The sequence below is a fragment of the Panthera pardus genome, unplaced genomic scaffold (assembly GCF_024362965.1).
Source record: "Panthera pardus isolate Hobbes unplaced genomic scaffold, ASM2436296v1 HiC_scaffold_16, whole genome shotgun sequence".
NCBI lineage: Eukaryota > Metazoa > Chordata > Mammalia > Carnivora > Felidae > Panthera > Panthera pardus.
This window is the reverse complement of record NW_026526721.1, coordinates 14,273,841-14,291,583: the sequence shown is the minus strand read 5'-3', so window position 1 is coordinate 14,291,583 and position 17,743 is coordinate 14,273,841. Positions and strand designations below refer to the sequence as shown.

Sequence of the window (17,743 nt, the reverse complement as noted above, 5' to 3'; positions counted from 1 at the left end):
TTCCTTGGGGAGAGGAATCATACAAAAAATAAGATAAAACACACAGGCATTCTGATGGGATTTCTACTTTAGTTAGAATCTGCCCATGAAACTATAAACCCAAGTAAGGAATCAGCATTCTCTAGAAATCCCATAAAACCCGATCAAAGAATTTTCACTAATTTGATGCAGATTTGCAAATATATCAATTATTAATTATTAGAGTCATATGGTTTGATGGGGAGAATTCTGACCCGAAAGAAAAAAAGATCTAGCCTATGAGAGTCTGTTTGCCTAAAAGAAAAACCACGAGCCTAAGGAATTTTTCTAATGTAAATTAGTGTGAATTATGAGTCCAACGCTTACCGCGGTTTGCTCTAGCCATCACTGAAGATACATAAAAGCCCTGGAAGACGGTGGCATTCGGATTGAGGACACTGGTTCCCACCATCAACGGAACCTTCAATTGCTGGCACCTTGTGCTGCTCCTACAGTAACTACTGTGGCGGCCTTGGCTGTGGTTCTGGCTGTGGCTGTGGCTCTGTCTCCAGTGGGTATGGACACAGCTGCTGCCGCCCATCTTATTGTGGCAGATACTGGTCCTGTGGATTTTACCGAGAAATTTCTAGAGATACTCCAGGACTCCTCTTCCTGTGTTTCCTGAATCCACTTTCTGAGTTCTTCTCTTTATGAAATAGTAATTCTCTCATTCTAGAATACTTGGGAAGGAGAGAAGAGTTGAAATTCTATGTCCTTCATCTCCATTGAATAAAATCATCTGGAATGTCCTGCTCTAGAAAAGAAATTTTCTCCTGTTATTGGACTACAATTGCTGCTCGGCTTACATTTTAGTTCAACGTTCTTCAAGTGAGACAAAATTTATTTCCATTTTCTTTTTTTTTTTAATTTTTTTTAACACTTATTTATTTTTGAGACAGAGAGAGACAGAGCATGAACAGGGGAGGGGCAGAGAGAGGGAGACCCAGAATCTGAAACAGGCTCCAGGCTCTGAGCTGTCAGCACAAAGCCCGTCGCGGGGCTCGAACTCAGGGACCGCGAGATCATGACCTGAGCCAAAGTCGGCCGCTTAACCGACTGAGCCACCCAGGCGCCCCTTTACTTCCATTTTCAATAAAATCTGTATTGAAAATACTTTTTTATATTACTTTTGTTATATCTGTTGCATGCGCATATGTGTATTTTTGTGACAGAAACACCATCTTTCTTAATATGCTAAAAAATTAAAGCCTAAAACTAAATTATTTCTAAATGAAATTTGTTTTTGATAAATCTATAATCACTGCAACTACCTGATTATATTTAAACATTAGCCCATATGCTAAGTTTTTAATTAACAGATAAAATCCCACAATGACACTCCTATTTTCAATAACCGTATTCTATGTGACCCTGTCTTTGGTTATTTCCTTATATCCCACATTTGCAAATTTTGAACTGTGCTTCTTGGATTTTCCACTTCATAGCCTTTAAATGACCCTCCATATCCCACATCTAATAGTAGCACACAAAGTAGATATGCACAGTATTTTTGTCTTTGAGAATTTCTAGAAAGTGCCACTCCATTACCACATCAGCCCATCAAGCATAAGACATTAAATCAGTGCTTTCATGGAACCGTGATTTTGAATTTCATATTTCCAACTTCTGTTTTGAGGATATCAAAATTTATTTTTATATTAAATACAAATTTCCACCAGACCCTATTAGAAAAAAAAAATAGAATAATGGAATTTTAACATCAGTGTGTTGAAAACTTATTCTGATTTAACATTCTGTATCATTTTGATTTTTGTTTGAAATTACAAATTTCACAAATTTTCACCACTTGATCGATATGAAATATCTACATGTTGTTTGTGCATATATTATTCCTTAAGAACAACATAGATGGCCAAGCAACTTTTTGAGAATTTCAAATTTATACTAATTAATTTTTAAAACGGGATCATACGATGAAATAAGGACCTTTATGATTTGCTATAGAGTATTAGAAGTCATTTTTCTCAGTATGTAAAATATTTTGATGTATCCATCTTGTATAATAGAATTTTCTCAGCTTTACAAAAATACCACAGCCTATGTTATGAGAGGAAAATCAAATAACACTAAGTAAACAATACCACTGATAGAATCCACATGGTTCCAGCACCTAAGACAGGGCCTGGAGGTATTACAGATTTGAGTTTTGTTTCTGTCTCTGGTTTTTATTTGTTTGTTTCATGAATAAATAAAAAATAAATGAATGAACGAATAAAGCTGATAAATCTTTGTCAATGTTTTATGTGACTTTTAAAATGCTTTCAAATTAAGAGTCTACTACTTGGCAATGAAAAAGAATGAAATCCTGCCATTTGCAACAATGTGGATGGAACTGGAGGGTATTATGCTAAGTGAAATAAGTCAGAGAAAGACAGATATCATATGTTTTCACTCATAAGTGGAACCTGAGAAACTTAACAGAAGACCATGGAGGAAGGGAAGAGGAAAAAATAGTTACAAACAGAGAGGGAGGAAGGCAAACCATAAGAGACTCTTAAATACAGAGAACAAACTGAGGGTTGATTGGGGGGGTGTAGCAGGGGAGATGGGAAAATGGACGATGGGCATTGAGGAGGGCATTTGTTGGAATGAGCACTGGGCATTGTATGTAAGCAAAGAATCGCGGGAATCTGCCCCCCCACAACCAAGAGCGCACTGTATACATTGTGTGTTAGCCAACTTGACAATAAATTATATTTAAAAAAAAATTGAGTCTACTTTAAAAATTAACAGCATGTGAAAATGCATGGCTGTTCAGATGTGTACACATTTATCTCCCTCCAGAGCCTCAACGCCCAAATGATTCTCTTTTGTCCAATTGATATTCAAATTTTTGTCACATTGGGCTCACAGGGGAAGACGACTATAGTAGCAGGTGCAAAGCAGAGGGCTTGTACCTATGGCCAGGACTACCTGGAACCTCATTTTGTGATCAGGATACACACCGAAGTACTTGTAAGAAAAATACTACTTGTCTTAGATTTGTTTAAAAATATTCAGCACAAATAACAATAACTACAAAGAGTATACAAGGAGAGAAGACTGATGGTGGAATACTGACAGATATTAGATCCTGAGGATATGTTTATAAAGCTCCAAAATACAGCTCAAGATACTTTTATGCTCACATGAAACTTACTTATTAAAATGAATAATAAACATGAAAAGCTTACCTGACTCTGCTGAGGAAGCTCTATTTTTAAGAAGGTTATTTTCCACATTATGGAAGAACCTCACGTAAAATATTAGAAGTAACGACAGAATTTTAAAAATCAACATTTTAGAACCTTGTCAATGACTCACCTCGATAAAAATTCTTTCAAATATTTTAACCTAAATAAATAAAAGGTGAGCAAGGGTCTTAAAAAGAGAATAAGAAAAACACATCAAAGGCACAGGATTTGATTGCAGGGAAGCTGACTCAACAGCAAAGCCATCCCGCTCGCACAAGGGCCTCACCTTGTCTAATGAGGCAAGGACTCAGGAAGTGTAGTAATGTAAATTAGTAGGAAATATGTGATCAACAAGTCCCGCCCACTGAAGATACATATAAAAAGGACCTGTGTAGACAGTGGTGTTCAAACTGACAGAAACGGATTCCCTGCTCCAACAATATCCTCCACTCCTGAAACCATGTCCTACTACGGCAACTACTATGGAGGTCTAGGTTATGGCTATGGTGGCCTGGGCTGTGGCTATGGCGGCTATGGCTATGGCGGCTGTGGCTATGGTGGCTGTGGCTATGGCGGCTATGGCTATGGCGGCTGTGGCTATGGCGGCTGTGGCTATGGCGGCTATGGATGTGGCTTCGGTGGCCTGGGCTGTGGCTATGGTGGCTATGGATGTGGCTACAATGGCGTGGGCTATGCCTGTGGAGGCTACGGGTATGGCTCCAACCGCCCATCTTGCTGCAGAAGATGTTTCTACTGAGAAGCTTCCAGAGAAACTCAACTTTTTATTCTCCTCCAGCTTCCTGAATCTGCCTCCATGATTCTTCCTATGAATAATTCCATTTTCTCCTCTGAATGTCAACATCATCCTAAGACATCTAAAAAGACAAAATAAAATAGGTTGGATTCTGCAAAACTTATCTGAACTCACTGAAATCACATGGAATGTTTCGTAGTTTTTAAAACCTTTTCCTTTGATATTGTATTGCCTATCATATTTCCCTCATTTTTGATCAACAATGATATGTGAGAAAAGTATATAGTAATTTTAATAAACATTTATCTCACTGAAAATACTTGTTGCATTTATATGTGTGTGTGTGTGTGTGTATGTTGAAATAATTCGATTTAATATTGCTTTGGGAGGATTAATGTTTTCAACTGGCTTTGCAACTTGCTACATCTTAATGCTATAAATGGGGGGGGAAGGTCATATGAGGAGTCATAATCACTATTATAGAAGTAATATAATCCATTTCCTTAAAAGTGACTGGCATATAGGGAATGCTCAATAAATATTCCCTAAGTGATGGAATATCACTGGCTTTAAGGATGGGACATAGCAAACCATGTAATTTCTAACAAATTCTATTAAGTTTTGATTGGCAATGTGAGAGAAATTGGAGCTACGCCCATGTATACACATGCCCATTACCAGGCTCTTATTGTCGAGATGATGACATTGTGTATGATGGGAATGCCTTAGGGAATCTGCATGCAGCAGCTGAGAACCACAGGAACTCGAGCAACCATATTCTTGTGCCCAATCCTCCTAGAGCTCTGATAGACATGATGTACTATTGATCATTTTGTTCAGCCAAGATACTGCCAAGCTGAATTATCTTTAAATAAAATAGATTGCCATTCCACTTATTGGACTCATTTCTTGTGTTTCCTCACCCAGCTTTTCCTATTCATGTCAGAAATGCCAACCTCATTCCTGACTATTGGGGAAAAGATAATTCACATTCAGCATGCCCATTTCGATCAGCCAAAATCAATGGGATGACTTATAATTTACAGAAAAGTTTTACTTTTATGTTGTATTAGCATCATGCTTCTTCACATCACTCATGGGAGAGATCAAGTTCATGTTTAATAATGACCTATGGCTGTAAATATTGCTGCATTGCATTTACATTAAAATGTCCCATCATTTTTGCTTTTCTCGGTTTATATATGTGCGTACACATGTGAGAGAAAGGAATAGAGAGAGAGAGAGAAATGAGAGACAAACAGAGAAAAGAAGGCAGAAACAGAGAGGAGAGAACAGACTGTCTTTGGCTGTCTCTGAAGTTTTGATGTGTCTACAAATTCAGGGATCTGAACATGAGCTCTTCTTATCGAAGGACATATGTCATCCAGGCTTCCGTGGGATTCGGCAGCTACTACCACATCTGATCAGACTATGAAATTACTCATGCCAGAAAAATGATACTTTTGCCTACCGAAGCAGTTCTTCTTCCTATCACTACATTTAACAATCCTTGCCTTTGTCTCTTTCCTGATACCCTGAGTCTTAGCCGAATTACTTAAAACTGTGCCTCAAGAAAGAGATCGTTTGCCCCCCACACCACACAGGCTTCTGGTTATATTCTACATGTTATCCATAAAATAGTTCATGAAAAATTCCATGCTTGGTGGCTGCCGACTGCCTGATGTTTGATAGATCCTTCAAGAGGGACCCTCTCACTGCTCACCACCTCACCACCACAGTCTTCCACGCACTGAGTCCCCACCATCTCCCTTTATACTACTCCCTCTCTTCATTCAGCTCGGCATTTACAATGTCCAACATGAACGAATATTTCTTTTTTCTTAAGAAGCCTCATGACATCGGGAAATGGTGAAGAGACAACAGAGGTTTATGGAATACGATATCAGTCAGGCAAAGATCATTTTGATTAAATGGATTTTCTACTTTATTTTCAAAAATTGCTACATTTTGCTCAAAAAAAAAAAAAAAAACCGCACCAAAAACGTGCGGCCATCATTGCATTTGAAAAGTGAATCCTACCAATGAAATTCTGCTTGACTAGCAGGTGCCACGCGTCATTTTGATACCGGAAAATCTACCTTAATGCTGTGAAGAGATGTGCATTAAGCATAACGCCAGACACACGTTTCACCCAACGAAGAAAAGTAATGATTCCAGAAGAAACTGAACTTATTTTATTTGTTTTTCTTCACAATACTGGAAGTTTCTCTCATGTCTTTTTACCACTTCTGGCATCTCATGCTGTGAATGAGATCAGTGATATGAGGAGACACAGGAACAATAAAAGCTGTCACATGACACAATGTCTTAAAAACGGCCGGCCCATGGTTAGTAACAGATAAGTAACAATTGAATGGTTGAAAGGGGCTGAAAAACCTGTGTGATTTTTTTTTCTCTAAAGTTGTATAGAATCTAAACCAGAAGCCCGAGGGAAAGCCGTGTTCTTCATCCCATCTGTACACCCATCACTACTCTCAGTGTTGGAAGCAGTGTTTGTGGGGTCAGAGAAAAATTGGGCTCAACAACGATAAAGTCAGGAAGCTTCTTAACAAAATCTCCCAATAACTTTACATACAGTGAAGATATAAAAGTTATATTAATCTTGTTGTCAAAACTCACTTGGGTATGCAGGTAGCTTTTCAAAAGTTTGCATTAGGACCCCTGGCTTTTACCAAGAAACTTAGACTTGCACCTGTTTTCTCTAACCAAAAGAAATCCAAAAGGGGTTCTTGCTTTTGTCAAAAAGGGCAAAAAGTGAAAATAGCATTCAGTGTTGGCTTTGCAGGAAGTCATTATAGAAACAGCGAGCACCCCAAGCTGTGAGAGTGGCGCCCCCCCCCACACACACACACCCTGCCTGCTCCCTTCCCGAGAACTATGCATCATAGCATCACCCTCAGAGGCCTGAATTGTGTTTGTGAGCATCGTGCTTCCTCCTGATTTATTTTGTGCATCTGTTAGCAAGATGTGTCCTAAAGTATCACCAAAGCCTTACAAGGTTCTTTTTTATTTTACTCTGGGAATGCTCAATTTTTTTTTTCATATAAATTAACAGTAACTGTTTCTTCACTTTATGCCATTCCACTCTAGGAAAGGTTTCATAGGAACATTGTTCAATTTTCAGATAGTGGGAGAAACCTGTACTCTTAAATAGATCTAAATTTCTTTTCTGTAAAGCATATTTAAATTAAAATTATATTTTAATTCTCATTAAAATGTTGAAATAAAGAAAGAAAATAAAGGAAAAAAAAAGCCTGGAGCCTAGTGTCTGCTGTGTGGTCAGTTAGTCTTTCCATTGGGGATTTCTATCTCCACCAACTCTTCATCAATCAGCCAAAAACTGAGGGAATGAAGAATGAATGCAAAACTCTTTTCACCTCTCATACTTCCCACACATCATTTAGGACACATTGCTACTGCAAATCCAGGGCATTCTGTAAGAGCAAAAATGAGCCCTGTTAGAAAAAACATTAGCTTAGGATGGAGTACCAAGCTTAACCTTCATGTGGTTTGCAGGTACATCTACAGCACCTCCATATGTGATGACACAAGGAAGCATAAAGCATGGACAGTTTCTGCCCATAAATGGTCATACATTTTCCGGAAAGATCAAGGCAGCACATACTCAAGGGTAGGTTGATAAATAAATGCCAAATATGTCCATATGTGATAGTACTTGCCAGCATATTGCCAGTAACGAAACCAAAGAGTAGCCATATTGAGTTGGAAGGAAGTGTTTTTTGTAAGAGTAGATTGGATATTTTATAAGGGTAGAATGAATATATATTCTACCATTCTTTATGTGAAAGATTCAGGAAGCGTGTTCCTCCAGACAAGGCTCGTTTTAAAATTCTTAAAGAGGAATGGAATGAAAACCAAACAATGGGATGCCTATTTTCAGGTTTTGCATCATACCACATAATCAGGCCACATTTATGCAACTAAATAAATATACAGTGAAACATAGCCTTGAAAATAGAATAGAGTTTCATTTTAAAGGCCCATAAATTCATGGTGGAGTCCTGACATAAGGGTAAAATTATCTGTTATGAGGGCCATGTTTTGCCAACAAATCAAAATATTCATGATGTTGTAGGAAGCAAATTAGTGAGATGTTCGCCACTCTGCTGCCTGTGGTTTTCTCCACCACCACTGAGGGTGTATAAAAGGCCCTTGGCAGATGGAGGCATTCATATTAAAGACACCTACCTCCTGCTCCTCAACTGAACCTTCCACTTCTGACACCATGTGTTACTACGGCAACTATTATGGTGGCCTGGGCTGTGGCTATGGTGGTCTGGGCTGTGGCTATGGCCGTGGCTATGGTGGCTATGGTTATGGCTGCTGCCGCCCGTTGTGCTACGGAAGATACTGGTCCCATGGCTTCTACTGAGGAATTTTTCGTCTATTGGCTACATCACTCTATTTTACTTGCATTCTCTTCATGTTTCCCTGACATGAAAAATTTTAAAATGTCTTCAAAAATACTGACTCTGTATTAAACTATCTGAGATAAATAAAGGAAATTCAGCATGCCTGTTTTGATTCATCATTATCAGTTAGATCCTATCACAGTTTATAGGAAAGGATTTCCTTTGATGTGATATTACCTTTATAATGTGATATAAAATTTAATTGTTGGGTTATCAATTTTATTTGAAAGCATGTATTTTTTTTTTATTTTTTAACGTTTATTTTTGAGAGAGAGAGAGAGAGAGAGAGAGAGAGAGAGAGAGTGAACGGTGGAGGGGCAGAGAGAGAGGGAGACACAGAACCCAAAGCAGGCTCCAGACTCTCAGCTGTCAGCTCAGAGCCCAATGTGGGGCTCGAAATCACAAACCGTGAGATCATGACCTGAGCTGAAGTCAGACACTTAACTGACCGAGCCATCCAGGTGCCCCTTTAAAACATGTATGCTTAAATAAACTTTATTTCATTGCAAATATTGCTTTGTTACATTTATACTAAATTATCTCCATCAGTTTAGCTTGTATGTTTGTGTGTTTGTGTATGATTATTCACATGTGTATAAGGTTGGGGTGGGAGTATGGTGAAACAGAGCAAGAGAGAGCCACAGTTCTCTTTTGTGGTCATTATGTGACTGATACTGAAGAGTAAAAATATCAATTCTTTCCAACAGCATTCATATGAAGTCTGTTTTTATGTACATCTCTATAATCTCTTTTATCATCTCTGTTGGCTTATGTCCTTATCTAAGCCTTAAAAATAACTAGTTTTTACAAGAGTTGTATTTCACATCAGGTCATTAAAACATGTAGGTATCTGTATGTTTTGTGGTTTTGGTAACACCTATGGTTGGATTATATCACCAAAAGCTCTACTTCTGCTAAATGTTTTTCAATTTTTTTAAAAAAACATTTCGCCTAAAGAATGAGTATCAAATTTAAAATATCAGCGCTAATAATAAATCCTGCTAGTCATATTACCAACATTGTGTCTGAAAAATACTTCAAAATACACCAATTTATTCTAAGTATGTGGAAAAACTAGATATGTATGGCAAAATAGACTTATGAAAACCATGAAATATTTTCTCAGTTTCAAATTAATATGAGCTTATTTCATTTTTTACCTAGGGGTCTGGCCTTTATCAAATGTATACCTTATACATATTAAATTTCCCCAGAATCAAATTTATCTTACACCCTTGAGGCAGTTGTTTTACTAGGGAAACTCAAACTGAAAACATTAAATACAATGAAGAGCTTATTTAAAAATAAACAAATAAAATAAATGATTCACTCATATGTGGAATTTAAGAAACAAAACAAGTGAGCAAAGGATAAAAGAGACAGAGAGAGAGAGACGCAAACCAAGAAACAGACTCTTTAGACAACAAACTGGTGGTTACCAGAGGGGAGGTGGGTGGAGGGATTGAGGAAACAGGTGATGGGGACTAAGGAGGGCACTTGCTGTGATGAGTACCAGGTGTGCTATGGAAGTCTGACTCACTATATTGTACACCTGAAACTAATATTACACGGTATGTTGGCTAACTGGAATTTTAATACAAACTAAAGTAAAAACTAAACTAAACAAAAATAAAATAAAATAAATAAAATAAAGCAAAATAAAATAAAATAAAACAAAATAAAATAAAATAATAAAATAAAATAAAACAAAATAAAATAAAATACATCTAGGCACAACCCCAGAGCTAAAAATTAAATGTAAAGCTAAAATCAGAGCAGCTAGAGAAAACTAACATTACCTACAAAGAGTAACCGTAAGTAAACTCCTCAACAGAAGCAAAGGAAGCCAAAGGAAAACACAGTAACATTTTAAGGAAGAATAGGTTGCAGATAACTATCAACCTAGAATCTCATATCATCAAATGTTTCTTCCAAAAATAAAAATAAAAGTTTCTGAACGATAAAATAGTGAGACAATTTATTTTTCTCAAGTATTAATTGTAAGTAACAGTAGAGTTGCTCAGGCAGAAAGAAAGAGATCCTGACCGAAATGTGGACACTCACAAAAGCATGAAATGAATACAAAAAATACATGTGAACATTCATTGTGCACAAATAATGATAATGTCTCTGGAGGTTTCAATATATAGACAATGAGATATGTTACACATATTCCATAGAAGACTGGCTTATAAAAATTGTTAGCTCTAAGGCCCTAGACTTATTAAGAAAGAAGTAAAATATTGCAATAGTTGGTAGTAATTCATTGATGCTGCAAACAAGATGAAGATACAGAGTGTAGTAATAATGGACAAACTGCAGGGGCAAAGGTAGAACTTTGGAAAACTATTTGGTAGCAGCATCTGTAACTCAGCAATTCTGATTCTGAGTATATACCTAATTGGTATGTCTATTTTGATAGATTAATCAGAAGTAGGCAAACTTTTTCTGTAAATAGTAAAATATTTTAGATTTTGTAGGCCATATGGTCTGTGTCTCCACTTCTCAGTTCTGTCACTGTAGCATGAAAACAGCCACAGACCATACATAAATGAATGGATGTTTTCCAGTAAAACAAATGGTGGGCAGGAATTTATGGATCCCTCGGTTAAATCATTCTTCAGCAGAATATGTTCTCTTCCCTCTTAGTTTTAGGGCAGGAGTATGCATCCCTTCCCCTTTGGGTACAGCAGCCAATGTCATTTGGTCTGGGTCTACTGTGGACAGAGTGTATTTCTCTGATCACTGCCTTTGGGCTTCACCATGTTATTTGCATTGACCAGAGGGATGCTGCCATATAGCCCTGGAGCGTGCATGTCTGAGCTTTCCCTGTTGTACTCTAGCCTTTTCCCCGGGGGAGGATGCCTCCAGTAGCTGCCAGTCCAAGGAAGATACATGAAGAAGGCTCGAAGCCAACCCACAACTTGAGCCAAATCTACATTATATTGGCTGAACCCCAGCAGACGCACAAACACAGAAGCGAGGCATAAATGTTAATGTCATATGACACTGAGATTTGAGGGCTTTTAAATGCAACATCATTATGGGAACAACTAGCATATCTTAGATACACACAAGTGTACCAAGAGACATGAACAAGATTGTCTGTGGCAACATTATTTGTAAAATCTTGTTAAAAGGTTGAAGCAAGACAAGTGACCATTAAGAGTATGAATAAAGAAATTGTGGTATATTTGTACATTGAAATTTTACACAGCACTAAGAATTAACACAAAAAACAAAAAGCATGACTCTAACAACAAAAAATACAGATTGAAAGAAGCCAAATAAAATAATCCTCTTTGTGTGATTCCATTTGTGTAAGGTTCAAAAGTTGGCCACAAATCCATAGTTTTGGATATCAGGAATGGTTACACTTAAAGGCTTGTACTAAATGGAAATGGACATACGGGGAGTCATCTGGGATATTAGTGATATGTGATTTTTGGATGTAAGTACTGATTAAGCAGCTATGTGCACTTTGAAAATTCATCAAGTTCTACCTTCTTGATTTATTCATAGTATGGATGTTATACAATATACATGAATAAGGTTTTTTTTTATTAAAAATCATAAAAATATGTTAAGTCAGTCCACTGAAAGTACTCTGTAGAAAACATGATCTAGTAGACAAGACATATTTTCATCTGAGAACAGATGAAGAAAGTTGGCCGACTTTCAGCATCAAGTAATTTCTCTTTCAAGGTATTCACTCATCCAGCAAATACAATATAAAACTTTAGACTATATAATAGAATTGTGTAAATATAAGGACTCCTGAAATCCACAGAGTAGAACTGATATCCAAAACAAAAAACCACAAATATAGAGGAATGTTTGTGTGCTCTATATCATCCCAAGTAATTTGGTAATATTTATCAAGTAGCCAAATCCAGAGTAAGCAAAGTCTTTGAAAAATAAACAACCACATCTTTAAAAAAAAGTAATACACTGATTTGATCAGTTTTAGATGTACAAAAAAGCTGTGCAGAAAGTACAGAAAGTTCCCATATGTACCCTTACCCTTTTGTCATGAGTGTCTTCCATTATTAATTTTTTTTTTGCATTAGTGGGATACATTTGTCAGAACTGATAAGTCAATATTGACACATTATTAATTAAAGACCATAGTTTAGTGTACATTGTGTTTTATATTCAGTGGGTGTAGATAAATGTGTAATAACCTGTACCCACCATTACAGTATCGAGTAGCTTCACCCTCCTAAAAATCTCCAGTGCTTCACATTTTCATCCCTCTCTCATTCCCCCATTATCCTGGCAACCGCTGATCTTTTCATTGGCTCTGTCATATTTTGCCCTTGTCATATTGTTGGAATCATTCTGTATGTAGCTTATGCAGATTGTCTTTCACTTAGCAATACACATTTAAGGTTGCTCCATGTTTTCCAGTGGTTTGACAGGTCATTTCATTTTTTCACTGAATAATATCCATTGCATGGATGTACCACAGTTTGCTTATCCATTTACCTACTGAAGGACATCTTAGTTGCTTGCATATTTTGACAGTTATGAATAAAGTTGAAATAAACAACTGTCTGCAGGGTTTGGTGTGGACATAAGTTTCAATTTACTTGAATAAATGGCAAGGTGCATAGTTACTGGGTAGCATGGTGAGACATCTGTTTAGTTTTGTAAGAAGATGCCAAACTGTCTTCCAAAGTGACTGTAACATTTTGCATTCCCACTAGCAATGAATGAGAGTTCCTATTGCTCCACATTCTTGCCAACATTTGGTGGTGTCAGTGTTTTGGATTTTAGTCACTCTAAAAGGTGTATAACAGTATCTCAGTGTTTTAATTTGCAATTCTCTAATGACATGTGATGCCGAACATCCTTTTGTGTGCTTCTCTGTCATCTGTCTATCTTCTTTGTGAAGTGTCTGGTCAGGTCCTTTGCCCATTTTTAATTGAATGACTTGTTTTCTTTTGCTGAAAAAAAAATGCCTCTTCTAAAAGCCACATGATTTGACAACAGGAATTCTAACGTTGTAGCAAAGTAATCTTACTTATGAAGGCTTCATTTTACCTTATGGATTAAGAGACTTTAAAATTTTTCTAAAGAAAAGTAGTGTGAAATATGCAGTGAACACTGCCTGTGGTTCTCTCCACCCACTACTGAGGGCATATAAAAGGTTGAGGCAGATGTTTACATTCAACCTGAGGCACTGTTTGTTTCACAACTGAACCATCCACTCCTTATACTGTGTGCTTCCACAGCAAGTACTAATGTGGCATGGGTTATGGCTATGGCCACTTGGGCTGTGACTATAATGGACATAGATATAGTTTCTGCCACCCATCTTATTGTGGAACATTCTGGTCCTGTGGATTCTACTGAGGAACTTCTAGAGCCACTTAGGTTTTTGAACTCCTCCTCCTGTAAATGACTAGGTTTTTATAACTCTTCACATAGAACTCCATTCTCTCTTCAAATAGTGGCCGACCCAATCTCAGCCTACAGGAATGGTGGCAGGGAGGAGTAAGGTTCAAATGTGGCATTTTTCACCTTGGTTGATTAAAATCATTTGAAACATGTTAGGATTTATGGAACTTTTTTCCTCTTAATTTATATTTCCATTTTAGTTCAGTGCACAGCTTATTCCAATAGCTTTCATAGGAAGAAAAAGTTTACCTTCATTTTAAAATCAACATCTTTGTGCTCGCTTCGGCAGCACATATATTAAAATCAACATCTTCATTGCCAATATTCCTTTATTTTCTTTCTTAATACAATTTATTGTCAAATTGGTTTCCATACAACACCCAGTGCTCATCCCAACAAGTGCCCTCCTCCCTGTCCATCACCCACTTTCCCCTCTCCCCCACCCCCCATCTACTCTTAGTTTCCTTTATCATCATTTACCCGTCTTTGTCTCCATTAGAATTTGGTGATTAGGGCTGAATAAACTGTGTTATTTGCATTTCCAAAGTGATGAAATGTCAAAAAGATACGACTCTCATTTCTTCCTAGGCATCACTAATGTAAATTGTGCATTCAGGTATATCTACAGCCACTTACTATCATCATCACCTTGATCACACTAAGACCTTATCTTCATAAGCTAAAATTGTAACTAACAATTATTTTAATTACTTAATAATACTATCTATAATGGTCACCTAATTTTTCATGATTCTATTATGATGTCTCTGTTCTTAGCCTTTTACTGACACTACGCATTTGGATTGAACCATTTATTGCTGTGCTTTTGTATACACTTCCTATTTTGGTTTGACTAAGCCTAATATTTTTCCACTGAGGCTACCTTTCCTATAGACCCAACTTCTGGAAACAATTTCATTTGATGTGATGTAAGTGAAATGCATCTTTTTGTCATTAAACAGCATTCATTTTTTATTTCATTTATATTGTATTTCAAAATTTCACACAAAATTATGAATATGTCAAAATAACTTCATTCCATAAATACCCAAGATAGATATTTATCTAATGGTCTTTTGTAACTGTCATGTTCTCATGGTATGACTGTAGAAAAAGATTATATAAAGAGATGAAAGAGTAAATCTTATCATTCAGCACGTAGAAAAATGGTCACCAAGTATATATACACCAAGCATTGTATAAAGTAGTCACTTTATAAACATTTATTAAATGGGGGCGCCTGGGTGGCTCAGTTGGTTGAGCATCCGACTTTGGCTCAGGTCATGATCTCACGGTTTGGAGTTCAAGCCCCATGTCGGGCTTTGCACGGACAGCTCATAGTCTGCTTCCGATTCTCTGTCTCCCTCTCTCTCTCTGCCCCTTCCCCACTCACACTTCCTCTCTCTCAAAAATAAATAACCATTAAATTTTTTAAATAAAAAATATTAAATATTAAAGGGATGCATTAAAGATGGTAACAATTATGCAAAATTAATCATTCTGTTTCCACACTGTCACTTAAAAACATACAACAGATAAGATCTATTTATTTTCATCAATCTCCAGAATCCTAATTTTTTTATATTATGGCATTTTTGTCAATTTATACATTCTCTGCAGAATGTGACATCGAAAAACTGGAGAGCTTCTCAACAGTGGGATCCGTGTTGCTGCTACAGTTTGTCACTCATCAAACCAGCACTGAGATGGTTATGTATACAGATATAATAAGTAAAAACCAGATTACTTGCAGTGACCACAATATCAACAGGGCCCACTGGGTAGTTGGGCTTATATCCCCCACTGAGAGGCAATGAGGCAGAGTGCAATTAAGCACCCCATTTTCACCAGAAGGTGTCAGCAAGACAGAGGTGGATACTAAACATTTACTCCACCCATCTGCATTGTGAGTGAGCAGTTCACATTAGCCAGAATGGTTTCAGTGACCCAAGAGGAAGCTAAATAAACACACACAGCCAACCCTTGCTACCTCACAAGAGAACAACTTGCTTCAAAGAGAGAGAGAGAGAGAGAGAGAGAGAGAGAGAGAGAGACAGAGAGATGAAATAGGATTCAAGTCTTATGCTATCCCAAATATTCAGAACATAATTTAAAAATTATTCACTATACTAAGAAACAGAAAAATCACAATTTGAATGAGAAAAGAGAACAGATGCCAACATCAGCATCAGTCAGATACTGGGATGATCCAACAAGGATTTGTTCACAGTACTGATAAGAATTTTAATACAACCATCATAAAGTTGCTTCAAGAAGCAAATTAAAAATGCTCTTGAAATGAAAAAAAAAGTAGAAAATCTAAGCAAAAAGACATTCTAAAAAGAGCCAAATGAAAATTATAGAACTGAAAAATGCAATAACCAAAATAAAACTCACTGAGTTGAACAGTAAAGTGGAAATGACAAACTATAGAATCAATAAACTTGAGGGAAGAACAATAGAATTTACTTAATCTGAATATGGAGAAAATAGTCCAAACAAACAAATAAACAGAGCTTCCTGGACTTGTGGGATAATAATAAAAAAGCTACCACTACTATCATCAGAGTCCCAGAAGATAAGAAAGAGAGAAAACTAAAAAAGAATTTTAACATATCATTATTTCTCAATGTGAAGACACATTGGGAAAAACCACTTTAAATGACAGCAAATTTCTTATCTGAAACCATGGAGGCTAAAAGGAAATGGCACAAAAACTTTCCAATACTAAAAGAAAAAAGAATCAACTGTCAAATTTACATCTGGCAGAAATATCCTTCTGGCATTCACAATGGAAGGATAGCGAAGACAATTTGTCGTTAGCACCTACCTTTAATGATCAGCTAAAGAAAACTCTCCAAAACAGACACGATAACAATAGAGGTTTGGAACTATAGAAATCAAAGAAAGTTACTAGAATGGGTAAAATTGTGTTAACTGTATTAAACTATTCTTCTTCTCATTATTTTCTTAAGTCGCATTTGATGGTTGAAGCAAAATCTGATGTGGTGTCAATAAATGTAGGGGAAATGCTTAAGATAAGTATATTTTAAAAGTAGGAAAGAAACAACAGGTGTTGGTGAAGATGTGGAGAAAGGGGAACCCTCCTGCACTGTTGGTGGGAATGCAAACTGTTGCAGCCACTCTGGAGAACAGTATAGAGTTTCCTCAAAAAACTAAGGATAGAACTACCCCACGATCCAGCAATTGTACTATTAAGTATTTACCCCAAGGATACAAAAATACAGATTCAAAGATACATGCACCCCAATTTTTATAGCAGCATTATCAACAATAGCCAAACTATGAAACTATGGAAAGAGTCCAAATGTCCATTGACTGATGACATATGACATATACATGTATATATATATATATATATATATATATATATACACACATATATATACACACATATATATTCATATATATATTCATATATATTCATGATATATATATATTCATATATATTCAGCCAACAAAAAAATGAAATCTTGCCATTTGCAAGGATGTGGATGGAGCTAGAATGTATTATGCTAAATGAAATAAGTCAATCAGAGAAAGACAAATACCATATGATTTCATTCATGTGGAATTTAAGAAACAAAACAGGTGAACTTATGGGAAGGGGGGGGGGAAGAGAAGAGAGGAAAACAAACCACAAGAGACTCTTAATGATAGAGAACAGAGTTGGTGGAGGGAGGTGGGTGGAAGATAGCTAGATGGGTGACAGGTATTAAGGAGGGCACCTGTGATGAGCACTGGGTGTTTTATGTAAGTGATGAATCACTGAATTCTCCTTCTGAAACCTATATTGTACTGTATGTTAATTAACTTAAATTTAAAAAAAATATACAAAACATTTTTTAAAAAGTAGGGAAGACAAAGAGACCTAAATGGGAATAAGATTACTACATTTC

General features: G+C 36.6%; 1 protein-coding gene across 1 annotated transcript; it reads left to right on the top strand.

Moving 5' to 3' along the window:
* Positions 1-3,636: 3,636 nt before the first annotated feature.
* On the top strand, positions 3,637-4,285 carry LOC109260473 (keratin-associated protein 21-1-like). Its single transcript, XM_019438705.2, has one exon. The coding sequence runs from the start codon at positions 3,673-3,675 to the stop codon at positions 3,967-3,969; it is 297 nt and encodes a 98-aa protein (XP_019294250.1). The 5' UTR covers positions 3,637-3,672; the 3' UTR covers positions 3,970-4,285.
* Positions 4,286-17,743: the final 13,458 nt, after the last annotated feature.